A 27,098-nucleotide genomic window follows, 5' to 3' on the forward strand; every position below is an offset into this window, starting at 1 on the left:
GCTCAGATGCTTTGGGTGTCACGTAATGATCCCTCAGGTTTGGGTGTCTTTGGTGCCCTTTGATTTCAATCTACCTGCACATTGAACAGAAATCCTGCCATGACAGAACACACTAATGCCTTTTCAAGGGAGAACCGATCCTAATCTGAGCTGTCAGCCCCAAGTTCTCTGCAGTCATCAAATCAAGCATAATCTGGTTTGAACAGGCTCCCTGCCTCACTGCAAAAGCCTTTTTACCAGCTGCTGTTTGACAAATTGCAAAGCCTCTGAAGAGACTTTAGAAAGGGGGAAAAAGGATACGAAGAAAAAGCTGAACAAAAAGCTATCCATGCACTGTTTAACATTTCACTTGGAGTTTATTGACTGTATTCTATCTGTGGATTGCATTATAGCTTCTCTGAGAGCTTTGCTCCCTGAAGATTTTATGATCTGTGAACGCTGAGTCTCTCTTGTGGCTGTAAACCAGTCTGCTCAGCATGGCACTGCATGGCAGAGTTTCTCTCCATTTTTTTGAATCACCTTTGCTCAGTTGTGCTCCTAACTGATCTCCTGAGTTTGGCTGTATTCCTGGACTTTGCCCTTTAGTTACTCTTCAGTCTCTTTGACACACAGGCTGCCAAATTTGAAATAACATTTTTAGTTTTGGAAAAAGAAGAGCGTGTCTAGCAAATTCTTGCACATCCTTGTTCTTAAATAGCACTTTTCTACTCAAGCACTCAAAGTACTTTATACACCTCATTCACCCATTCATACAAGCACTTTTCTGTACCTAAGTTCTTTCTATCTAACATTCATACTCTGATGGACACATGAAAGAGCAGTTTGGGGTTCAGTATCGTGTCCAAGGATACTTTGAGATACAGATCAGATCAGGCAGCGATCGAACCTCCAACCTTCTGATCGGTACTAATTGGACGTTTGCTGCTGCACATGTAGCATCACAGCTTAGAAGATGGTGGTGTGGAAATGTGTTTCCCATTAACAATTGACTAAGAAACTCTTAGTCAAGGGTTAACGTCACTAATGTCAGTATTTTCACTGACTCTAAAAAGGCACTGATCGTCATTAGATTAGATAAACATTGTGCCTTAAACCTGAGCTGTACAGGAAAATAGATTTCTGATACACATGTACATAAACAAATAAAGAGAGATGTTTCCCACCTGCTGAGAAGACAACAAATGCATAACCTGATTACCACCATTAATCTCACATCCACTGATTTCTGGCACCTATAAGTGAGATTGAGTTCACTGTCCTGCTGTCTTGGCCTTTAGGAGAACACAGTGAGACAGATGAAGCTTGCACCAGATGGTGGGAACACAATGATCGTGGTCTTAGACACAGCATCCACACTCTGTACATGATAGTGTGTGTGTGGTGCTGTTTGCAGGAACTTGATGAGGCTTTGCTTAAGTGGAAATCCACTGATGTTCAAGCCCCAGGGAAGTGGGCGGGGGGGATAGGACCTCTGGGGCCCTCTTCCTGATGGAGCCCTACCTGACTCCTTTCACTGCTAAAGCAAGAATGGTGCCACAGCTCATTGAAACAATACTTCATTTCATCAGAATCATCAAATGATTCTGTTAAAAACAACCGTCCAGTGTACTTGCATGGCAAACATCGTGATTAGATATTCAAGAAGAGCCTCTTAAAGATGAAGGTCTGTGTCTCTTGACCTAAACACATAATCCAGTTAAATCTGATTTATGTTCATTAATGCCCATCACACTGTAACTTAAAGTAATAAATCGGTCACTGATTAATTACAGAAGTACGTCTGTGAGCATAAAGATTTAAGCCTTGAACCATCAGGATAAAATGTGGTTGGGAAACTTAACAAGCTTTGATAAAACTTCATCAGTAGCTCAAGCAAGACCTCAAAACCTTCGATCACCACGGGTGGTTAGCAGACTGTGGTTGTACCATGCAGCCTAACAACATGCAGTAAATTGCAGGTTAAAGCAGTCTGCTTACACATTGTTAAACGAGGGAAGGGAACTAATGTGGCTGTCACATTACCCTTTTGTCCCATTTCATCCCAGGACTTGATTAAATTGCTGCTCACTTTCTACAGTACTTAAAACTGATCAGTAGGACCTGAAACTGCAAACATTCAAACATTCAGGCCAACAATCAGTTGGTGAACATATTAATCTACTACAATTAGCAAAAATGAATAAATAAACAGAAGAAAGTTAGAGTGATATCAGAGTCATGCAAGTTTTTGACCAGGAGGTTAAACTCATGCAAATTAGCTTCATCCAGGCTCATGAAAACACTTTCCTGCTTATAAACAGCAGATCATTTGTGTCAGTGTCAGGATGGTTTATATTTGAGCTTTTAGTTCACACAGAACAATTTTTATTAATTGTTTTTAGCGATTACGAAAGTCTGTGAATCCCCAAATTGTTCAGTTGTTCTCTTTGCTCCCCATGAGGTCACTTTCACCATGTGACAAAAACAACACCCCACTCTACACACTCGGGCCACCAGCAACTTTCTAAATCCTCAATAAAAAGCTGACAGGTTGCAATGATGTTCCAAATAACCTATTAAGAAAACCACTAAATACACAGAAAATGTTATGAAACTTGGTTTATTTTATATCTCATAGTTTTAAATGATGCAATAAAAATATGTACAAAACATCACAAACTGTAATATTTTACAAATGCTTACGTCCTGCTGATGCAATGGAGACATCTTCCAGTGACAGTCTTCATCAGTGTGAGTGTGAGGAGGATCCTAAACCCACCGACACAGAAGTGCATGTTCACAACTCCCTCTGTGCAGGCGGGGTCAGGACCCTCCTCACCCAGGGTGAGGAGGGTTGGTGCTGTGGCCAGTCAGGTATGAAGTGCTGAGAGTGGATCTTTGGTCCTCTGTGCAGCTCTGTCCACTCTCAGCTGCCCTGCAAAGTAATAACACAAGAAAGACGTCATTTTAACACAAAACAGCATTTTCATTGTTGGTAGCTGCAGTATGTTGTTAAAAAACTATTTTAAACCCAACGTATACACATGAAAAATATAAATAAAGCTAAACCTACAGTGCTGCTGACATAGGATGATGATTTATACCAACTATTGGAAGAATTTTGTCTTCAATACAGTTTGTTGTCAATGTGAGGTGATAACTTACATAGTTGGAACACAGCACCACTCTCCCGTTTTTCACTTGGTCATCCATCCTTCTCATCGGGTTGGTCGGGGTAAGGCTGTCTTCTGGGTGGGGTGTTTGCTCCATCTTGGACGTAACTGGAAGTAATAACAACTAAAAAACGACCTTTAATTCACAATGTAATATTAATATTAATGTCACATATCAAGAAAAAAAGAAATACATTTCACATGTGCGAGTCACATGTTCATATATCTGTAAAAACAAAAACACAAAGGCAAAGTTTAAAAACACGTTCTAACATAAACTAATCAGAGTCACTGTCATCCATGGAAAGGTTAAAAGGCCTCTCCCAGAAACGTCTGACTCCAAAACTACCTGAGGATGTTGAAGGGGCATCAAACTGGTCACTCACCTTGCACCTCTTTGCACTTACCTCTTCGGTGCAGATGTCTTCTCTGCTTCTCTTTTCTGAGGAAGGAGCAGCAGAGAGATCAGCTGAGGAAGCAGATGACAGAGCAGCTGAGAAAGGAGCAGCAGAGGGAGCGGCTGAGGAAGGAGCAGCAGAGGGAGCGGCTGAGGAAGGAGCAGCAGAGGGAGCGGCTGAGGAAGGAGCAGCAGAGGGAGCGGCTGAGGAAGGAGCAGCAGAGGGAGCAGCTGAGGAAGGAGCAGCAGAGGGAGCAGCTGAGGAAGGAGCAGCAGAGGGAGCAGCTGAGGAAGGAGCAGCAGAGGGAGCAGCTGGGGGAGGAGCAGCTGGGGGAGGAGCAGCTGGCGGATCACCAACCTGGGCAACAACTCGAGGGAAGAATGGGGCATTGGCCTGGCCGAAAGGCGGCATGGGGATGGGGGCAGCACCTGGAGCAATAGGACGTTGCCAATCGTGCCAAAACGGCTCTGGAGGGTGCTCCCGGATGAGAGGGGAATCATCTCTCTCATCCATGGTGTCATACCCAGAGTCATCGCTAAGCCAATCCCCCCACTCTTCTGAGTCGCTCCAGTCAGATGAATTGTCAGTCTGTTCACTCACCTCTTCATCGTCTATAGGTAGGTAGGGGCGGTACTCACCATACTCACCTTGCTGTTCACCGTCATCAGCATCTGGTGCTTCATGAGAAGAGGGTGAGGGTGAGAGAGGGATAAAATACCTACCATACTCACCTTGCTGTTCACCGTCATCAGCATCTGGTGCTTCATGAGAAGAGGGTGAGGGTGAGAAAGGGATAAAATACCTACCATACTCACCTTGCTGTTCACTGTCATCAGCATCTGGTGCTTCATGAGATAAGGGTGAGGATGAGAGAGGGATAAAATACTCACCATACTCACCTTCGCTGATACGCTGGGTATCAGTGTCCTGAGCTTCACCAGAAGAGGTGGTGCTCTGGAGACTGTCATCCAGGATCCTGATGACTTCAGGAAGGCCTTCTTCTGCAGGGCGTTCAACCACATAGTCAAGACGCCCTGTGAGGAAACAATTTTTAAAATAACATTAGGAATGTAATAGACACCCAGTGTTAAAGCAACAGACCTACATCTGTTAGTTTGAGCAGAGGATGAGAGAAAAGCATTTTATGTCAGACTGAATGACACTTCTACTTGTTCAATCTTTAAGTGAAGTTTTTTAATAGAAGACCACCAAACCTCCACCAAGGCAGCTCACTCTGTGTACTTTTAAGGTGACACTATATCAGGAGTGGGCAATCTCAGTCCACGAGGGCCGGTGTCCCTGCAGGTTTTAGATGTGTCCTCGAACCAACACAGCTGATTTAAATGGCTAAATTAGCTCCTCAACATGTCCTGAAGTTCTCCAGAGGCCTGGTAACGAACTAATCATGTGATTCAGGTGTGTTGACCCAAGGTGAGATCTAAAACTTGCAGGGACACCGGCCCTCGTGGACTGAGATTGCCCACCCCTGCACTATATTGACACTATAAATGTCACTGTATTTTGTGTACATTCAATTTGTTTTATTTGTTCTTTGTAAGCCTTTATGCAAACACTGTTGGAATAGGTAATGGATAATAGGTATTGATTTGTAAATAGCCGGACATGAGTAACTTATTATATAAATATACTACAGTACATTTATAACTAACCATGCAGCTCATTCTCCTGTTTTATTTACAATTCACGATGTCACACATTTTGAAAAAAGCTCATAGGTTAAATATGTGGATGCAAACCATAATGTAACATTTAGACCACATGTACCAATCGCATGTCCTAAATATAAAAAAAACAAAAACAAATTATATATATATATATATATATATATATATATATATATATATATATATATATATATATATATATGTTTTTTTTATTTGTTTTTTTTTTTAAATAAAAACACAACCTCCTTGGCAAGAGTAAAAATTGCACACACAAAGCTCTGCAGGTATGTCTGAAAATGATGGTCAAGTGAAAAACAAACAAACAGAAACTCTTAACCCAGAATCCACATTTTTAGAAATGTGCACAAGGACTGTATCTGCCATAAGGACAGGTACATCTAATCTGTGGTAAACATGCTATCACTGTGTAAATATCCCTGTGTACAATATCTCTCTCTGCTATCTAATAAGGTTAAAAGCATTACCGTAACAGAAGATAGGTCTTAATGCCATTATTACTACTGTTTTCATATTCTTTTGATATTATTTTATTTGCATTTTTTTTATCTTTGTGTTTTGCAGCAGAGAAAAAATATAGTTTATGTCAATAAAGCCTTTGATCCGGAGAAGAAAAGGATGTCAGGAGGGGACCTGGATCTGTGTGTTTACGCCTGCGTGTTCTGACCCGTGACATCTTGAAGATGCCGTTACCACAGAAACTGATTTTTGGGCATTTTACAAATTTTAGTCCATTAAGCTATTTTTAACCATTTCATTTTAAAGAAAAGTGTCAAATTTGAAGCCTTCAAGTCAAAGTAACACCTTTTTTTCATATTCATACACCAGTCGTTAATAATTTCTACACCTCTCCCGGAAAATTTAAAACATACAAACAATTTACAGGAAACAGACTTGAAATACACATATTTGATCACGTTAAAACTTGATATTCACACTGGAACTTGTTAAATTATTACAGTAATTTACATTTAAAGAAATTTTCACACTTACCTGCAGCGAAGTCCAGGTGACAGTCGGGGAGTCCGGGTCCACGGCGAGCCATCTTCAAACTTGAAAAACAAAAACAAGTACAAACGATGAAGTACTTGTTCTGCTCTCAAGTTATATCCGCTTTTAGTGAAATAGTTTGCAAAACTTAGCTTTCCACAGGCTGAGGTTGGAGCAGGTCGAAACAAGTCCACGAGCAAGTGTAAACAGACGTTTGGAACCTTGTGCAGCATTTATATACCCTCGGCGGCCATGGTTACGGTTGTCAACGTGTACACGTGCACGGGATAGAACTATCCGGTTGTCCAGTCTGACCTCACTAGCCGTGTCTGGGTCTAAACTCCGCTGCAGGTCCATATATCAAACGATCACTATGGCATTACTGAGAGTTGAAAAACTGTCTAAAGTCTTTCATCTTTAATAAAATGATCAGCGTTCTGCTCTACCAGGTGTAACAATTGAGTTTAACATCCAGGCATCCATGAAAACGGAATTTATGACATTTAACAGAGAAGTTAGCAGGGAGTTAGCTCGCTAGCTTCTATCTAAATACAATATAGCATGTCCTGACTGCAGGTTTTGGAAACAAATTCAAACGTACAGCTCTGCTATCACTTCCAGCATAAATGAAGACAGAAAACTAAACAGCAGTGACGTTTGTAGGGTTACTGAAGTTGGGCTAGCTGGTCTATAATGATGTGCTACGTGACCGCTAGCGACACAGCTATGTTAGCATAATATAAACAAGCTAACTTTTTTCCACTCGATAAAAGTTAATGTGAGTGTTCTCGGTGGTCAGGAACAAATGTAATCGCATGGCAGGATGCTGTAAAAGGACCAAACTTCAGCCAGGAGGACAACTGAGATAATCCATCCACAATACGAGGTTAGTCATTCATATACTGCTGCATGGGCTGGGCTGTAGTTACATCCTAAGGTTTTAAAAACTGAGCTTAAATAAATGATTAGCGGTAATAAAAGCCGAGGGAGGTCAACAGTGATCACTGACTGTTTTAGGAGCTTTTTGAGATCAAATAGAAGAAAATACATAACATTAAACATGTTAACAATACAAAAGCCATATTAAACGCAGACTACTTTAGACCCGGAAGTACGATTCGTGTGTCATCACTGAACAGCTAAATTCGTAGGAATGTTTTAGCTTATTATTTGGATAACGACCGTCATTACAATAAATTAAATTTGTAGTCATTTAAAACACACAGGCCTACAATCAGCTGGCCTATATAAAAAACAAAAACAAAACTTGAACACAGTGCTGAGCTGCATCTCAAATTAATCTTCCAGCTCTCAGCTGACATGTACCAGAGCCCGATTGATGGATCAGTTGATCAGGATCATTGGCCTGATATAGGTCTATCATAGTGACATGGCTCTTAATCAGTAGGGTTATATATTTCCCGATATGATATATTTTTTTAAAGAACATAATGTGGATTGTTTTTATTTGTTAGCTGTATGGGCAGCATTTTTGTGTATGTGATCCCTTTTCTTAAATTACATTTGCTATATACACATATTTTGCTCTCTTAGTATTTTTAGAACCCGACTAATATTGAAAACTTTAGGGTGATACTGATAAAAAGGAGTTAAAAATTTAGATACTGATACATTGGTCGATACTCTTTTTATAAATAGTATACAGATTACAGAACTTAGAATGTATACAGAAATTCATGTTTTTTGCAATGATCGTTCAAAATTGGTTTACATTTGTAAATAAATACAGCAATATATCTGCAAGATTTGACCAAATTCACCACTCTTTTATACTATGCTAAACAATCAAAGATTAGCTCATGTCTAGTTGAATGATGTTTTAAAAATGTGTTTTCCTGTAGTGTTAATCACAGTGATGTTATGAAGTAATGTATGAACCTGACGTATGATAATATTTATCTCTACAGAGGAAACATCCATCGAAGATTGAGCAGTACAATATCACTGTGGCATCAACATCTCGTCAGCGAAAGACCACAGCCACACCAAACAAGCTCTCAGCAAATACACAAGCCAAGTTACCAGACCTGATGTTGAGAGCTGCAAACAAACATGTTCCACAAGCAACTGTTGACATGCTTGTCATCAATTTCATATGTGAGGGTCTACAGCCAGTGGTAGAACAGCCATCTTTCAAAGAATTGGTTACCACATTACAACCTCAAGCCAAAGTCATCTCCAGACCCACTGTCTGTGCCAGAATCTGTGAAGCTGCTGATCACATGAAGATGACTTTGGTTGCAGCATTGGATAAAGTCAAATTTGTTGCTACCACTACTGATTGTTGGTCAGCTCATCAGAAAAGTTACCTTGGAGTCACATGCCATTGGAGGAAGAGTCCCTGGAAAGAAGATCTGCAGCACGAGCATGCAAAAGATTGAGAGGGTCTCACACATTTGACATGCTTGCTGGTGCGCTTGATGATATCCATTGCCAATACAAGATTAGAGGCAAAGTTGTAAGAACCACAACTGATAGTGGATCCAACTTTGTCAAGGCCTTCCACATGTTTGGGGCACAAAATGATGCAGATGAAGCTGAAGATGAAGCAGACCCAGAAACTATTGACCTGACTGACCATATTGACTACCATGAGGCAAGTGCAATTCTTGATGAAGACTCTGGTTTGGAGTATCAACTCCCGCCTCATCAGCGATGTGCATGTCACCTGCTAAACCTTGTGGCAACATCTGATGCTGCCCTAGCAGAGAGCATGAATGAAACCTACAAGAGGCTCTCCCGTGCAACCTTTGCAAAATGCCAGGCCATTTGGAACAAAACTCATTTGGCTAATGAAGTGGTAGAGGACAAGTGTGAACTACAGATCATTCGTCACAATGCAACACAATGGAATTCAACCTACCTTGCCATTGAAAGGATAATACGCATCATTGATGAGAAGGGGGAAAATGCCATCAGGAGCATTTGTGAGGAGTTCAAGGTGAAAATGTGAGTAAAATTGGACACCTACCAATATGGTTGCAAATTTTGTGAATTTTCCTTAATGGATGGTTAAAAACGTGAGCAGACTCTTAATATTAAATCAGAAGATCCCTATTATAGTCATGGTGGGTTTTGTTGTTGTGTCTTACAGGTTGAGTCCTGCAGAAGTTGCATTCCTTAGGGAGTACTGTACCACCATGAAGCCACTGGTGAAAGCTTCAAACATTCTTCAGTCTGAGTCCACTTCCTTTATGGGATGGCTCCTGCCAGTAATCCAACAACTACTGTCCAAACTTAGCAGGCTGGAGACATCAAGCAAGACATGCGTGCCACTCATCAGAGCCCTGCAAAATGGCCTTCAAAAGCGTTTTGGAGCGATGATGGAGGATCCAGAGTTGGCTGCAGCTGCAGTCCTCTTACCCAAGTTCAAGACTTCCTGGACTGACAGAGCAGATGTAACAGAGGCTGGTAAGGATTCATGTGATCCCATTTTTGTGTGTTTTTACATTTGAACACATGCTTAAGTGAGTATTTCACCTAATACATTGTAAGTTATTGATGGTCTGTCCTGAATACTAAACAATCCTTTTTGAGAATTTGCCGTTTTTAAATTTGTGTTCAGGAATAATCACTGAAATGTAAATAACAAAATTGTGTTATCTACTTGCAATTACAGCCTTGACATACATCAAACAACATCTTGAAACGACAGAGCATGAGAGTGAGGATCAGCAAAGAGAGTCATCTGATGAAGATGAATTCTTCTCCAGACCAATCTCCAGAAGGCTGCAAAGTGCAGTTGAGCTTGATGGTTACCTTGCTTGTGCCACAGACACCATGGAGCTGCTGCACTCCTTCTCAGGTATCAAAAACCTCTCTCTTAAACTGAACACAGCTCTGCCTGCTTCTGCTGCGTGTGAACGACTTTTTAGCTGTGCTGGTCTACTCTTCACAGCCAAACCAAGTCGGATTGCCTCTGTTAATTTAGAAAACCAGCTCTTGCTGAAACTGAACAAAAGGTTCAAGTGTGACAGAAATGCTAAGAGTTTAAGACACTCACCTGCCTGTTGTTCAGTGTATGGGGAAAAGTTTAAACGGTTCTACGCATGTTCAGAAACATATTTGTCATTGTTTTAACAAACAAAATTCCTTCTTTTATATCTACATTTATTTACAAAACAAGTTACCTTTCTATACCTTGTTCATCTGAGAAATGTGCTTTGAACATAAATATTTATACTGGTGAATCGAGTTGAATGCCTGCTATTGACGACAGAATAAAACATCAGTCTGTTAAAAAGTAATTAATACTCTGAGTAGTTTTTGAGAAGAGTACTTTGTACTTTTACTCAAGTATTTTTTAACACCAGTACCTTTTACTTGTAATTGAGTACAATTTAAGCAGTGTAACAGTACTTGTACTTGAGTACAAATTTTGAGTACAGCAGGTGGATGAGGGAAAGGGGAGGAAGGAGGAGGAGAGACCCGTGGTGGCCGCCGGACCGGCCGCGCTTCGTATTGAAAAGGAACCCGATTTGTCCCGGACTTCAGCTTGAATGGAAAACAAAAATACACAAAGCTGGAGTTCTTCTGTGTCTTTACGTGGCCAGCTGCCTCTTCTTCTCCCATTCTCTCTCCCTCTCTCTCCTGTTGCTACTTAAATCATGAAACTGATCAATGATCAGCTGATCGCTTTTCTCTTGGAGATACTATATAGCTCATGCTTACGGAGCCCCTCTGATGACATCCTCCAAAAAATTAATAGATTGTGGTGACAAAATACTACTTCCTGCCCTCGAAATAGTATAAGTGCCCACGAAATACTTATTTGTGGCCACAAAATACTATTTCGAGGGCACGAAATAACGTGCGCACGAAATGCTAATTTGTGGGCACGAATTGGGTATAACGTGGCAACGAATTACGCATTTGTGGCAACAAATAGATGACGTGCGCACATCATATTGATACATTGGACAGCTGTGTAGAGACATAAGCATAAGAGTAGGCTAAACCTGTACAACATGGCCAGAGACAGTATGATTGAGTTTTATTTTTGTCATGGTCTGCGTGGCAGACCTTGGGTGTGTGGGGAAGGAGGACCCAAAATGCGTTTATTTACAGTGGAGTAAACAATACACAATAATAGGTCTATGTCCCTCAGACCCAGATCCCTGACAATTTTAGGCTGGGAATGAGCTACACATGCATTTTGAAAAGCCTGGCACTGAAAGGAACCATTATTATGGAGAGACATTTAAACAGGATATTAAGAGCCCAGTTGCATTGCAGACGTAAGTACGACCCGGACGTTGGGATAGATTCTATTGTCAACCAACTGCAAGGGCCTGGGAAGGATCACGGTTATTGGTCAAGTGTTTCGTGCTCACAAATAAGCATTTCGTGCGCACGTTATACCCATTTCGTGGCCACGAAGTAGTATTTTGTGGCCACAATTTATTTATTTTTTGGACCATGTCATCAGAGGGGCTCCGTACATGCTAATATCACATCTTCACATTTTTTTTTAGAGGTAACAATAACTTTGCATTCTCGCTACTCACCATGCTCTAAAACAGGTATATGTTAGCAATGACAACATTTAACAAATGTTTTTAAAATTCTAGCCGTGCTAATTAGCCTTAGGATTGGTTGAGGTCTGTGAAAGCCTTTGGAACAAAATCAGTCTTGTAAAGCTCACTATTTTCCAGCTGAGCCTATAGCACATTTGTTAAAGTCAGTCCGGATTGTACAGCTTCTAATCAGAAACAATTAAAGTTTGTTTCTTTTTTTCTGCTCATCAATCTTTTTCTGTAACCAGGATACCTGGAAAGTCTTAAATAACTCATGTTAAAATGTTGCAGTGCTGTAGAGTGGGGTCATGTTAACAATCCATTCAAACTTGTGGTCTTCGAGGTCAACTTTAAGATTTATTGGTTGAAAATTGACAAAAAGTTTTAGAACTTAGAAACTATCATTCCTACAACTGTGCTGTGTATATGTCACAACATATAGCAGGAACCTATAAAGGTAACTGACCTTTGACCTCTCCTCTAAGAAGGTACATGTAATGTCTACAGTGATTAGACATACTTAATAAAACAGTGTGGGGCCCAGAGTATTGTTGTGCATCAGTGTGGAACATGTCAGTAACACTGAGGGTTACACACACTTTGCCAGGTACACCTGTTCACCTGCTCGTTAAACACAAATGTCTAGTGAACCAATCAGACGTCAGCAAATTAAAGTATTTAAGCATACAGACATGTTCATGATGACCTGCTGAAGGTCAAAGCAAGTATCAGAATGGGGGAAAGAGATTGCGTGGTTGTTGGTGCCAGATGGGCTGGTCTGAGTATTTCAGAAACTGCTCATCCAATGAGCTCACAAAATTACCTCTACAGTTTACAGACTGTAGTGGCAATCCAACCAGCAAAAGGCCACCTGAGGGAATTTGAAGTATTTCCAACTCATCCTGGTGATGAGGTCAAACACAACCAGTACTTTTAACATTTTATCAATTATTTACCAAATTAAAAAAACAACTTGTGGTAACTTATTTTTAATTTTGCTGCATACAAGTTGAATGAATGCTTACTGGATCTAGAACACCATTTAGATCATAACAGCTCCTGATCAGGATGAATTTCATTTTCAAATCAAATTTCATGTCGCAGTTTCACAATTTTGTAACATATTATTTCAAAGCTTGCTTATGGGCTCGTTTTGGAGCAGACCAACAGTCAGGCTCGTCTTCACCCTTACTGTCAGACTCTGAATTGATGGTTCTGCTATATCTCACCTGGCTGAGCTCTTGTAATTATTTTGTGATAAAACTTTTTCTATTTTGAGATCAAGATTCAAGTGGAAATCTTTGTGTGTCTGTCTCTCTCCCTTGGTTTCTGTAGAGGTACAGTGTGGGGGCGCCTGGATAAATGTTAAACAGAAGCTAGATGTAGTGTTCCTCCACTGTCCATTAAGGATATGAGGAAAAGAAATGGTCAAGAACAAAGTGTATGGTGTATTTATAAAAGAAAATGGCTTTTAAATTGTATACCAAAACCACCACCAGAAAGTCAACTACAACTTGTTACATAATCATCATGACTGTTGTATCAGTTTAACAGTTTATGGGTTGACTTCTTTCAGTTCATTCACTGTTTACATCATGAAGGAAAAAGAAGGCAACAGGCTGAGAAATGAAGCTGTTGTGTGTCTTTGTGGCCACACGGGGGCAGTGCTGCATAAATAGTAGAATCTCTTCCTGGACACTTTTTCTAGACCTTTTTAAATGACTAATAAAGACAACAACAAAATGAATTACATCAGGATCTGATATGGTTGTCTTTTTTTGTTGAGCTTTATATATTTCAGAATGCCTAGAGTTTGTTTGTTTCCCATGTTTTGTGATACAGAACATCTCCTCTCAGACGGCTGTTGTCTCATAATGGGTCATTACCTGGTCTGATGGGGTGTTTGTTCCATTTATAAATCAAGTGATTGATTTGTAAAATGAGAGATGGCCTCTGACCTGCTGACTGGTGTCTGATCTTCTCTGCTCCCCTCAAATTTGACAACTACTCAGCTGATGTGATGGTGGACAGGAAGTCACTAAACCTGGGACTCTGGAAACACATTTCTAGGGATAGAAAAGTTAATGTAGATCGTTTCAGGAGATAAATACGAAATAATCGATTTGGTGATTATACTAATATAGTAAGAAAATAATGCATGAAAAAAAGATTTTTTATCTATACACTTAAGCAACGACCAGAGTCTTAGAATTGCGCTTTCACCAGGTTTTACTTGACTGAACAACAGAACTTCTCTGTCTCCTTTATAAGGGGTCACATCCTGAGTTACACAATGAGTCTTTCAAATGTGTGCGATAACCCACTGCATGTGTAGTCGTGCTGAGACCGCGTGGTCTTACTTTTATTACCCCTTGATTCAGCTGTGACCTGCTTATCAAGTCTTTTTACAAGTACATCATAATTATCTGCTCTGTGCAGACATAAGTTGAGCAATGGTTTAACAAACTTTCCCATCAAAAACATGAAGGTTTAGCTTTAAGCTTATTTGTCCAAACAACAAAGGATAAACTGCCAGCACCTGGACTGAAACAGAACATAGTAGTGTTGGATGTAAGTAAAGGAAATACAAGTATAACTGTGACTATGGAACAAATCTCCTTCAATGTTAAACCTTAATGTTAACCTGATTGTGTTTATTAGAAAAATCAGCCATTACAGTGTCTGTGATTGCTTCACATAGTTAACTCTGGTTGTCTGTGGGTTTGTGTCAAACTTGGAGTGAACAAAAGCATAAAAACTGTGGAAGATGCAGACTGTGAAAGTCTAGTTTATTTCATGAATACAATTATTTTTTACAGTCGCTAGAACAAAGTAGCGTACATTCATGATAAAGTAAATACCACAACACAACATGGACAGTAAGAAGTAAACTGAATTGTCTTAGAACTTATTATATTCTTTAAGCTTAAAAGCAACACCCAGGATTAGACTGTTTGTGTTTTAAGCCTTTTATTCAAAGCTAGTATGTGTCAACACTTCTTTCTGCCAGCAGCATTATTGAAGTGACACTTTAACGACACTTTACCTGCTGATGCTTCACATCACAATCTTTATGACGAAAAAGCTCAGATGTCTGTGCTGTCACTTGTTATGAAAATGGACAGAACCTGGGCTCAGGCTTCCTCTTCTTCTTTCCTTCCTCTTTAATAATAACCATAGATCAGTAAAATAGCCATATTTTTAAACAAATGATTGTGATGAAGAGAATTTTTTTTTCCAGTGTGCATGAACTCAAAATCTTTTAAGTTTAAATCTTTTTTGTTTACCAACAACTGGGCAAATCCAAACTTGATGTACCAGGTCAACTCAGCTCCTGCCTTGACCTCCCCTCTGCTGAGCGTACACACACACACACACACACACACACACACACACACACACACACACACACACACACACACACACACACACACACACACACACACAACATAAAGCAACATTAAATAACGGATCTTTCATCTGAAATAATTACAGTTTGTATAAATTTACACTGAAGACCAAAATACACACACATACATAAAACCCATAAATCACTAAAACCTATTAAAACACATGGAAAATTACCTCATTTGTTGTGCTATTCAAAGATGTGTATGTGTGTGTATTCAGGCCAAGTCATAAAGAAAACAATAGAGGTCAATATACTTTATGTTCTACAGTCGCTGCAGATTAATGAAATATAGTGGAAACCTGAAGATCCTAGGTATAGTAGTTTGTGGGAAATAAATACAGTGAAGTGACCATTTAGCTCTTGTGGCATGAAACTGCTTAGTGCATTATTATTTGCTTTTCTACAATATGATATTTGTTTAATAATTGATTAATTTAGTGCATAAAATAGTTGATAAATAAAATGTTAAATATCTAATCTAAGGGAGTGTCTTTGACACATGCTGACTGCATTCTTCTTATAACCAGAACAGGAAGTGAGATCAGAGGAGAACAAGAGTGAGCAGTTTGGTGAAAGGAACAGGAAGGATGAAGAAGAGGTGAACAACCACACAGTTTAAAAGGAGACATTATGGCACAATAAGAGCACAAGCTCTAAGATGAAGACTGGTAATGATTAAAAACTGCACTAAATAGTATCATTCTGTGACTTCACACTTTAGGTAGTGCATAACATTTACCACTTTATATTAATTTTACTGTATGTTTAAATAAATAAAAACAAATAACTTTAAAAGGTGCTGTTATTGAGTGAAAATTCAAAAGACTTCAGGGCTGGGGAGGAAAAGGGAGAAAGATGGAGGAACACAGCACACATAAGAAACAGGTAAGAGTGGACATGAAGTCAAAGTCAGCGACATGTCCAATAATAAAGACCTTCCACCTGGCTACATACAGTGGGGCAAAAAAGTATTTAGTCAGCCACCGATTGTGCAAGTTCCCCCACCTAAAATGATGACAGAGGTCAGTAATTTGCACCAGAGGTACACTTCAACTGTGAGAGACAGAATGTGAAAAAAAAACCATGAATTCACATGGTAGGATTTGTAAAGAATTTATTCGTAAATCAGGGTGGAAAATAAGTATTTGGTCACCTCAAACATGGAAAATCTCTGGCTCTCACAGACCTGTAACGTCTTCTGTAAGACGCGTTTCTGTCCCCCAGTGAAACTGGTTCACCCGAAAGATAAAACGCCAAAACACAGACTTAACAATGTGGTGTATGCTGTACAGTGCAGCGAGGAATGCCCAGACCTCTACATTGGAGAGACCAAACAGCCACTTCACAAGTGCATGGCACAACACAGAAGAGCCACCTCCACAGGACAAGACTCAGCAGTCCATCTGCATCTTAAGGATAAAGGACACTCTTTCGAGGATGCCAATGTTCACATTTTGGACAGAGAGGACAGCTGGTTTGAAAGAGGAGTGAAAGAAGCCATCTATGTCCACTGTGAGCGACCATCTTTGAACAGAGGCGGGGGTTTACGACACCAACTCTCTGCCATCTATAATCCAGTTTCGAGTTCCCTCCCCAGACGCCTTAACGCCCACTCACATCCTGGGCCATCTGATCTCAGGAATTCGCATGATAAGGTGGGGCCAGGTTTCACAATGAACTCACCCGAAACTCTGGCTGATTGGGACCCACACCCAGTTTCACACCTTGGCTCAGGCGATTAGAGGATCATCAGGGGGTCCTTTTGTCCCTCTGTGGGGGGGATACTCCCACTAGGTCTATATCTGGGACTCTCCACCATTTGACCTTAGAACTGAAGAAGCTTCTCGGATGAGAGGTGAAACGTCTTCAAGTAACTTACAGTTTTTTACAGACGCTAGGACACATTTCTCAATACTTAGGTCACATTTGCAAAACTCCTCACACAGTGAGCACAACAGAAGTCTATGTGGGCTAAACTGAGGACCAGTTATCATTGTTTTGGCACAAAATGCATTCAATGACTACATCTCTCAAATTTCATGAATTATCTTCTCACTCAGACACAACAACTGCCAAAAACCTTTGTACGTGCAGGACATTTTGCATGTGCTTACATACTGTTTTCAAAACTGTTAAACTTATGGCCAAAACAATAACACAATGCAAAACTTGAAAAGACAGCAAAATCCAACAGCAATATTTTATTGACACATATTTTAAATCTAAAAATGCAGTTTAACCAGCCACAGCTTATTCTCATTGTAGATGAACATCTACACAGGTGTTACTCCTTCAATTTTTCAACTCCTTCAATTCTGGCAGCCAGAAGATTCTTTCCTAGGTGTATTGCCCTAGATGACATAAGATGTGATGTGGATGAGAACCTGTGGCCAAATGGAGAAGACAGAGTAGATTAGCATTACTATTGTATGAGTATCAGTGGATGGTGTGTATACAAATTCTTGTATTTTGGGATTACTTAGTGCAGAAAAATAAAAATACATAAACAAATATTAATGAATTCTGCATGATGTCTGATTCATTCCAGTAACATATATTGAAATTATAAACAGAGATGTTTCCTTGTTTTACACAGGAAAACACTGTGTAATGCTACATGTTGTTAGTGTTTTTTAGGTCATTGTTTTGTGGGTGACAAAGTGTGTTTGTCGGCTGTCAACCTTTGCTAGTGTTCTGGAAGAATGAGTTTATTTGAGACCTGAATGAAGTGTTTTGGTAGTTGTAGTGCATTTTGAATGTGAAATGAACTGCTTTGCCACGCTGAGGGTCAGTTAGGAGAATTGTGTGAAGAGTTTTGCAAAAGTGACCTAAGTATTGAGACATGTGTCCTAGCGTCTGTAAAAAACTGTAAAGAAGTCCAGACGCTTTTCTTTGCAAGCTCCTTTGACTACAATGACCTGGATGACTGAGAACCTTCACAGACATGAAGGTGTTTTGGCAAAAAAAGCTGGTCAAACATTAAACTGCAAAACTGAAAGTGCTGTTTGAGTCTGAACATTTTCAACTCACCACCAGAAAAAGATGCTGTTCTCCACAATATGTAAATAAGGATAGAGTATAGGCGATATCAGCAGCTGGATCAAAATGAGAATTTTATATCCCCCATAGTTGAGTATAGGCATTCAATCCAAAAGGTCACATGTTGTGGAGAAATAATGTGAATCTTTTGTGCAATCAAATGTTTTATTTTTATTTTAATAGCACAACAAATAATACATTTGTTAATAAATCTTATTCAGACACAAGTTTGCTTGTTGCTTGCTTCCTCACAAACGACCATTTCTGCTCCTTACATTCATCACCCTGAAAACAGCACAGTGAACAAATCATACTGAAACACTGTGTTTATTTCAGTTACAAAAGTTATTTTTATTTTAGGTTTCATGAAACACATATATATTGTTGGCAGTACTTTAGATGAAGGCAGCATGCTGCTCTCAGACTTACACTTAAACTCAAAGGGTCTATAATCTCTAAACTGATATATTTTACAAAGAAATCCTGTCTGGGCAGCGTCTGGATTTGGACTTAAGAGCTCGTTGGCATTTCTAAAACAATAGCAAACCTGCACACCATACATTGTTTGGTTTTTTGTTTTGTTTAAAGTTGTAGATATACATTAGAGACATGGCAGATTTGCATATATTCTTCAGGGTCTGCAGTCCTTTTCTCTTCTTCTGTGCTCCTGTGAGAATCTAAAACAAAGGTCACATAAATCATGGGGTTAAATTGATGCCTGTGGGACAAAATTACTCCAACAATATTCAGGACAAATTTATTTTTCCTCTGCAAAAAAATGAAATTGAGTACAAAGCATGTGAAACTTTTCTGTCTTGTGTTGTGTTCATTTATGTCTTTTCTTTTCTCTTTAATGTTTCTGTCCATTATATGTGCAAGAACAAACTTCTGAATCACCTCTTAGTGATAAGTGTCTACAGTTTCCTTTCTCGTTTGGCTCTGGATGAAGGCAGTCGCACTTTTCTCCTCTCCCTCTTCCTTCTCTTTCCTGCTTGGCTTCTCAATGTCCTTGTCTAGTCTCGTCTACTTTTCTACTTTTGCCCTGGATGACTCTCACGGTCTGTTACAACCTAAAAGAGGAATTATGGATTTGAACAACTGGTCCCTGAATGCAATTGACACGCTCTTCTCAACGAGAAGCCTGGGCTTGAGTAAGTCCGAGTGTCCTAGAGGGACGTTCCCCTCTGGATACACAATGGACGGGTGGAGGAACTGGAGGGTCGTGTGCCTGGCGGGACTGTCAATCGAGGACATTGTAGACATCTACCTTTTCGGAACCATGATAACAGGGTTCTTGCTGTTCGGAGTTGGCTTGGCCCTGGCTTATCAAGGAAGGCGGAGTCGACTTTTCAAAACCCCACAAGGCTGCCCGCTATGATGGAAATGATGGGACGGGTCGTGACTTCTCAAAATGGGCTCATTGAACGCAGCACGGATAAGATCTTGGGGAAGCTCACGGCAGTCTCTGCTCTCTGAGCACAAGATTGATAACATCTCAGAGAAGCTCTCCAACGGGAGACTGAGAGACCAGTTAGACCAACTGTGAAATTGACATGCAGTTGTTCGCACTAAAGGAAAACCACCATCATTTCATGCAGCTACCGTATCGGTGTCAGCTGTGGTCTCAAGGCTGGAGCTGATACGTATGTATGTTCGGGGGGTCCAATTTCACTGCAGATGTAAACATTGCATGTGACAAATAAAAGGCTTGATTGAATAGCTTCAGACTTATGTTCAAAGAAAAGAAAAGAAGCCCTCAAACCTCTACTCTACTTTATGTGTTGATTTAATGAGCGAGTTCACTTTGTTTCTCTCTTCTCTCAAACGTCTAATCTCTCTTCCTCCTCTTCCTCTGTGTTTTATTCAGTCGTACCGTTTACAGCAGCGAGCAGGGCTTCTTCTTGACCTTGGCGGGCTGAGGGCAGAGGACGGCACGAATGGCCTCATCAAACACAGTCTTCAGACCACGCTGGGTCAAGGCTGAGCACTCCAGGTATTTGACTGCATCTATACATGCGAAGACACATATATGTTAATAAAAGAAGAGAAAGAACTACAAAGACAAAGTAAGAGAAGAAAGGTTTGCTGGTAGTGGAGAAGAATAAGTTCAACTTTCAAAGAACACTATAGTCAACTACAGCTACTATACTTTTACTGTGATGCCAGGAAATGAGGGGAATAACAAAAATTTGCAGAGGCAGTCAGGCTACAAAGTTCTCTAGCATCTTCATCTGCTAGTTTCATATCTTCACTGGTGAGGAGAGCTTCAAATCTTAAAGTGCTTTTCAAGCAAATAAAGTAAGAGTGACTGACCTATCTCCTTAGCCAGAGCTAGGCCCTGTGGATAGGTGATAGGCGCCAGCTTCTTGTCCTTCAGTTTCTCAATGGTATCCTTTTCATCCCTCAGATCCAGCTTAGTGCCAACCAGGATGATGGGCGTGGAGGGGCAGTGGTGACGGACCTCAGGGTACCACTGGCAGAATACAGAGTAAAGGAAAACTAAATAAGAGGCAAGAAAGGGGAACACGCAAAATCAAGGAACGTGTTAGAGGCAAAAAACAGAATCAAAGGTGGAGGGAGATGAAGCTCTGATGCCAGGTGTTACAGAAAGGTGGATGAAGGCATGAAAAACAAATGATATGCTGTAGCTATTAAAGATGAGAGAAATACATCATCCAACTTTCACCCACAGCATCAATCATTCATTCACATCAATTATTAGACCTGTTTAGGCTTTTTCTCCATTTTGTAATCCAAGTACCTATTTTTTTTCTCTATAATAAATTCCTGCTTTTGTTCCGTTTGTTCTTTTTTACATTTTGTTCCTCGGCAGCTGAGAGACAGGCCTCATAAAAAACAGCCAAAACTCACCTTAGCTCTGACGTTCTCATAGGATGCCGGGCTAACCAGGGAGAAGCAGATTAGGAAAACATCCTGGATGGAGAGACAAGGAGACAAAGAATTAGAATAGCTGCTGCAGTTTTAATTAGCTGACATGTTATACAAGTTCTGTCTCTGTAACTTTATGTCCATTAGTTACTGTGTGTGCCTGTGTGAGTCTGTACCGTCTGTGGCTAGGACAGTGGGCGGAGCCTGTCATAATCTTCCTGTCCAGCTGTATCCCAGAGGCCCAGGTTGACCGGCTTGCTGTCCACCATCACATTAGCTGAATATTTGTCGAATCTGTGGGGAGAGTAGAGAAGGTCAGCGATCAGCCAACAAGTCATAGGCAACCTTTCATTTCATTGGTTATTCATTCATTCAACAATCTTTCAATTCACTGATTGTTTAACCAGTGAAACTCCTGTAATGGAGAAAAAAACAGGACCATACTTGAAATACCACTGTTCACAAAAACATTAACCAACAACATTACTTTGGTTAGTTTGACACAAAAGCCATCCTAACCATGTCTAGTAAGAGAGAATAATACATAATAAGGCAGGGCTGCCCCCGTGTGGTCTCATAGTAGAATAACAGTTTAATTTCTCATTTTTAAAAACTTGAGAAATTTCATATTCATATTCAAATGTATTCAGGCTCAAATGAAACTGATAACACAAATGTTTGCAGACACAGATGTTTTTTTTACAGAAAGAAAGAGACTAGTGTACCAGATTAATCCTGTTTTATGGCCTGTCCGAGGTCTACCCCGCCCTTTGCCTAATGACAGCTGGGATGGGCTTCAGCCTACTTAATGACCCAGTAGTTAAAAAGATGGATGGATTTCCTGAAATAGAAAAGTCACTGAAATAACGTAAACTGTCAAACATAGAACAACTATGACAAACAGTCAACACTATCTGAGATCCTGCTGGTGGTTAGGGAGGATATACGTGATTCTGTTTGTTGTTTAAACATATTTATAGAGTTAAGAGTTCAGATTGCTGGAAGAACAACATTCACGCAGTCTGATTGCTGTTTTTCTCCCAAAATGTAGAAACACCTGCTAACCATGGCACACTCTGCTTTTCCATTAGGTCTGTGCAAATACTACTTAAGTACACTCATCCTCCTGTGCCATTAGTGATATTAACAGAGTGTATTTTTTGACATATATAATATAGTTAGTATAGTTATTATACTAGCCGTAGCTGCCCCGCTTATTTTAGACATTCACAATAAAAAAGTAAGCGATAATATTTCAATATCAAACGTCATAATTAAGGTCAACATCTAAATAATGCTGTGTACAGACTCACACAGGTGTTAAATTACAGCATAAACTTACCTTAGACCTTCCTCCGTCATTCTCCTCCTAATTGTGCTCGGAGACACAGAAAACATATCGGCAATTACCCCGATGGTTATCCAGGACAGCACTAAAGTCCTGAGTGCTGCAGCCGGGATTTCAAGACGTGGACGACCAACATTTGAAGACTGTTCTTCCTCGGCGTATTCCAAACGAACACGGTGCTGAATTGATCTTAAACTTTCGACAATGCTGTCATCGATGCTAACATCTTGAAGAGCAATTATCATCCCAAGCATTTCAGAAACATCATCTAAACGACTCAAAACAGTATCTACAGGTAAATGATCCCTCTCTATCTGATCTGCTAAAATGAGCAGAATTGACTGAAGTTCACACCAGTCCGCCATCCTCCCTGACCTTTGACCTAGCACGTTTTTGCTACCTGTGGCAGCCGTCCGCGGAGCAGGTATCCAGGAAAACTAGTCGATAGTAAACGATCAGCCAATAGGCGCAAAAGTCAAGCCCACTTGTTGTGTGCCCACCTTATTACTAAATTAGGCAGAGCACTCTGAATTGAATCAGGACATAAAGCACGGTCTTTATGTTGCTTTATTGAACACTGTCCATCTTACAACTAGCCACTTAACGGGGCTTCCTTCGGACAACCACATCCGGTTCAAAGGTCATCACATTAAGACATAGCCATATCAATACATGACATCCCCCTTTTCCTTAGATTCAAACTTTAGTTGTAATAACTTTGATGTCTTTTTTTCCCCCAACATTGAACATTCTTCTTGTCTTACTTTCTAACAATTATATAATCTAAATGTCTCACCACACATGTACCTTTCTTTTTTCAATATATACATGTCGAAATACACATATGAACTTGAAACTTGCCAAATGTAAGTTACCTCTTCACCTTAACATATTATAGTTCATTTCACCACAAAATCACGAAACCTCTCGGGTATCTTTTTAGCCCTCTGTGATCTACTTGGTCTCTCTGGCCCCTGGGAGCCCTCTTGTGGTGTTGGAGTGAAGGTGTCAGTCTTTGTGGGTGTTTCACCTTCCTCCCTTTCAGGTATTGTGTCATAGTGTCCTTCTCTGGTCTCATTTGTCTCGTATTTCTTCACATGTGTGGTATTCCGGTGATAGCGAGCTCCTGTTGGTGATTCAATAATGACTTGGTTTCCAGTTCTGCTTACAACTTTGTGTGGTGTTGCGTTGAATGGTGTTGTAAACTTGTCCACTTTGTCTTGTTGAACCAGCACTGTGTCTTCCTATTTTTATTTATTTTTTATTTTTATTTTATTTATTTTTATTTTTATTTTATTTTTCTGAAATTACACACGTTACTAACGTGTGTAATTTCAGAAAAATAGCTCTACCATTGACCAATCTCACCTGTCCTAAGGTTATTTTTCTCACCTCCTATCACTTCCTGTTCCAACACATGGTTGTGTTTTTGTGTAGCTTATCTGGATAGCCGAAATAACTAAAAACTTATAGATAACTTCTTATTTCATAGTTTAATCTTCACTTGCTTCATCCGAAGCACACTCTCTTGTATTCACTCCCTGTATTTTTAGGAATTCGCTACCTTAGCTTAGCTAAGCCAAATAACACACACCAATTAGTTAAACTACATGAATGTCTCAAAGCCATAAAGACCTGGATGACCTCTAATTTCTGCTTTTAAATTCAGATAAAACTGAGGTTATTGTACTCGGCCCTTAAAATCTTAGAAATATGGCATCTAACCAGATTCTTACTCTGGATGGCGTTACCTTGGCCTCCAGTAACACTGTGAGGAACCTTGGAGTGATTTTTGACGAGGACATGTCCTTCAATGCACATATTAAACAACTATGTAAGACTGCTTTCCTCGATTTGAGCAACATCTCTAAAATTAGAAATATCCTGTCTCAGAGTGAAGCTGCAGTTATTACTTCCAGGTTGGACTACTGTAATTCATTATTATCAGGATGTCCTAAAAACTCCCTGAAAAGCCTTGTAGTACCATATCACCCTATTAGAGCACTTCACTCTCACACTGCAGGCTTACTTGTTGTTCCTAGAGTATTTAGAAGTAGAATACGAGGGACAGCCTTCAATTTTCAGGCCCCTCTTCTGTGGAACCAGCTTCCTGTTTGGACAGACACTATCTCTACTTTTAAGATTAGGCTTAAAACTTTCCAAAATATATAATTAGGGCTGGACCAGGTGACCCTGAATCCTTCCTTAGTTATGCTGCAATGCGGTGGGCTGCTGGGGGATTCCCATGATGCACTGAGTATTTCTTCTTCAGTCACCTTTCTCACTCACTATGTGTTAATAGACCTCTCTGCACTGAATCATACTTGTTATTAATCTGTCTCTCTTCCACAGCATGTCTTTATCCTGTCTTCCTTCTCTCACCCCAACCGGTCCCAGCAGATGGCCCCGCCCCTCCCTGAGCCTGGTTCTGCTGGAGGTTTCTTCCTGTTAAAAGGGAGTTTTTCCTTCCCACTGTCGCCAAAGTGCTTGCTCAACAGAAAGGCAGTTGTTAGAGGGTGAATGGCAGGAACACTGTGTCTGCTGCCTCTTCTCTTGCCTCTGTGTATCAGTGAGTATTCAACAACAGTTTCTATATTTAACTGCAGGTTCTTACTGCATAATTCTGTCTGTATAATATGAAAATGATTCAATGCATCGAGTTATGCCAAACCTCACAAAAACTGTGCACGGTGGGTATTCTGAATTGCTGCTCGGCACATATATGCAGACCACAGTCAGAGCCTTACCCTCTGCTGCTTGAAGTCACACAGAGGTAACCCACTCGCTCTCTGTCAGCACACAGTCGCAGACTCGTGAGCGAGGTTTTTTTTTTCTTTTGTTTTGCTCTTCTACTCTTAAGAGCTCCATTAGCCACACAGAGGGCACAATATGTTCTGCATTGCTTCTCAAAGTTAGCATTGGTTAGTGATCATGGCCTGTTTTAGGTTTATAAATCATTGGTTTACACCATATTCCTCTGAATTAATGTCACAAATTGACAAACTGACAGTGAGATACAGTGAAGTGTGTAGAACATGTAATTCAAATCAGAGCACGAGCAGAACAAGAGCATGAAGCTGAGATCAAACTTCATTTGCTTCCATCTATAAGGTGCAGGTCACTGAGGTCTTCTGACAGAAACCTGCTGGTGGTTCCTCGTTCTAGGCTGAAAACCAAAAGAGACTAAGTGTGTCTTCAAGGCTGTTGGCTGATAATCTATGGAATGCACTAATATTACATTTGATCTCTGCGGTCTGAACATTTGAAAGAGCAGCTCTACTTATTTGTACAGGCTTAATTTTAGGTAGTGGATATTATTATTGTCTTTTAATGTTTGTATTTATTTTTATTGATTATTATTGTGAAGCACTTTCTCTATAGAAATATTTTACCTTCATTTCCCTTCTGTAACTTTATGAAAGCCAAAAGCAAAAAGAGACGATAAGTAACTTTGCATAAATGTGTGGAGCTTTGCAGCTTTGCAGTTCATAAAGCTTCATAATGACACTATGTGACTATGCAGTGTCCAATATTCAAACTGAAATGCAGTCATTAGAGAGTGAATGGCAGCAACACTATGTGTGGTGCCTCTTCTCTTTTCTCTGTGTATCAGCGAGTGTTCAGCTACAGTATCTATATTTAATGGCTCTGGTCCTCACTGTGTGTTTCTGCCTTACTTCTGAGAGCAGATATTTTACAGGTACAAAGAAAAACTGGCAGTGACCTGGTGGGCGGGGGATTCCTCTTTCAGGTGTGACGGCGAACACAGAGGTCGCTCTGCAAAAGAGAGTCATTGGAGGTGATGAATGTGAGCGACAGTATCGTGTACAGCTCAGAGCAGTTTATCCACATGGACCTTCCAGCTTGTGTGGAGGCTCTTTGATCAGCGACCGCTGGATTCTGCAGCTCACCGTCTGAAGCCAGGAGGGTGAGGAGATCAGAGCAGCAACTAAAACTTGTTAACCCAAGGAATGTCTAGTAGCCGTGTTTTTGCTATTCAGTAAAAAGTAAAATACATTCAGACAAGATGAGAAATAAAATATGGTGACCATCAGTAATCATGTTTTATGTTTGCTGTGCACATGCAGGACCATGTTTGCAAATCTAAGTGTGCATCAAGGGGGTCCGGAACAAGAAGTGCAGATAACAGCAGAAGCTGAGATCTATACAGACAAAGACACCAGCACAGGCAGAGTTCATGACATCATGCTGCTGCAGCTACTAGCAGCTCTGATGTCCATCCTATAAAACTACCTGACTGTGAGTTGTGGATGTTTCTGCATCAGGTTCATGTGTTCTGACAGATACTGATACGTCGTGCTAACTTCAGTTTTAGATTCAAATGATACTTTGATGTTCCTGTGGCTCAAAGTTTCTTGCTTTGAAGTTTTTTTTCTTACAGTTTCTTCTTGACCTGAGCTCTGTGCTGTGAAGTGAGTTCAGCATATGTAGAATATATTTCCTTTATCTTATCCCAACAGTGGGAATCAGGATAAGTACTCACAGGAAGCTGCTTATCAATTGAAAGCCCTGGTTATCAAGTTAACCAGGGCTTTCAATCCTAATGGATGTGGATAAACTATACTGGCAGTGCAGGTTTTAAAAAGGAAGATAAAACTGTAATATTAGA

General features: G+C 40.2%; 2 protein-coding genes and 1 pseudogene across 2 annotated transcripts; 1 reads left to right on the forward strand and 2 right to left on the reverse strand.

Annotated features, from left to right (window-relative positions):
- Positions 1-3,430: 3,430 nt before the first annotated feature.
- LOC146667068 (uncharacterized) lies at positions 3,431-6,298 on the reverse strand. The gene is made up of 3 exons (XM_085408865.1): positions 6,247-6,298; positions 4,366-4,584; positions 3,431-4,281 (listed from the first exon to the last, which is right to left on the reverse strand). Exons 1-3 carry the CDS (start codon positions 6,296-6,298, stop codon positions 3,431-3,433), a joined length of 1,122 nt encoding a protein of 373 aa, XP_085264991.1.
- Positions 6,299-9,259: 2,961 nt separating this feature from the next.
- LOC146667069 (uncharacterized) lies at positions 9,260-10,464 on the forward strand. Its single transcript, XM_085408426.1, has 2 exons — positions 9,260-9,675; positions 9,884-10,464. Exons 1-2 carry the CDS (start codon positions 9,273-9,275, stop codon positions 10,342-10,344), a joined length of 864 nt encoding a protein of 287 aa, XP_085264552.1. The 5' UTR covers positions 9,260-9,272; the 3' UTR covers positions 10,345-10,464.
- A 7,981-nt stretch (positions 10,465-18,445) lies between these two features.
- LOC146667070 (ras-related C3 botulinum toxin substrate 2-like) lies at positions 18,446-21,404 on the reverse strand (annotated as a pseudogene).
- Positions 21,405-27,098: the final 5,694 nt, after the last annotated feature.

Source organism: Rhamphochromis longiceps, linkage group LG6, assembly GCF_057381845.1.
Source record: "Rhamphochromis longiceps isolate RC_006_pf linkage group LG6, R_longiceps_female_GT1.1, whole genome shotgun sequence".
NCBI classification, from domain to species: domain Eukaryota; kingdom Metazoa; phylum Chordata; class Actinopteri; order Cichliformes; family Cichlidae; genus Rhamphochromis; species Rhamphochromis longiceps.

Coding starts and splice junctions, on each gene's coding strand:
- LOC146667068 (XM_085408865.1), bottom strand. CDS start 6,298: ATGGCTCGCCGTGGACCCGGACTCCCCGACTGTCACCTGGACTTCGCT. Junction 4,585..6,246: donor TCACCTGGACTTCGCTGCAG/GTAAGTGTGAAA, acceptor GTTTCCTCACAG/GGCGTCTTGACTATGTGGTT. Junction 4,282..4,365: donor TGATGACAGTGAACAGCAAG/GTGAGTATGGTA, acceptor GTGAACAGCAAG/GTGAGTATGGTAGGTATTTT.
- LOC146667069 (XM_085408426.1), top strand. CDS start 9,273: ATGGTTAAAAACGTGAGCAGACTCTTAATATTAAATCAGAAGATCCCT. Junction 9,676..9,883: donor AGCAGATGTAACAGAGGCTG/GTAAGGATTCAT, acceptor TTGCAATTACAG/CCTTGACATACATCAAACAA.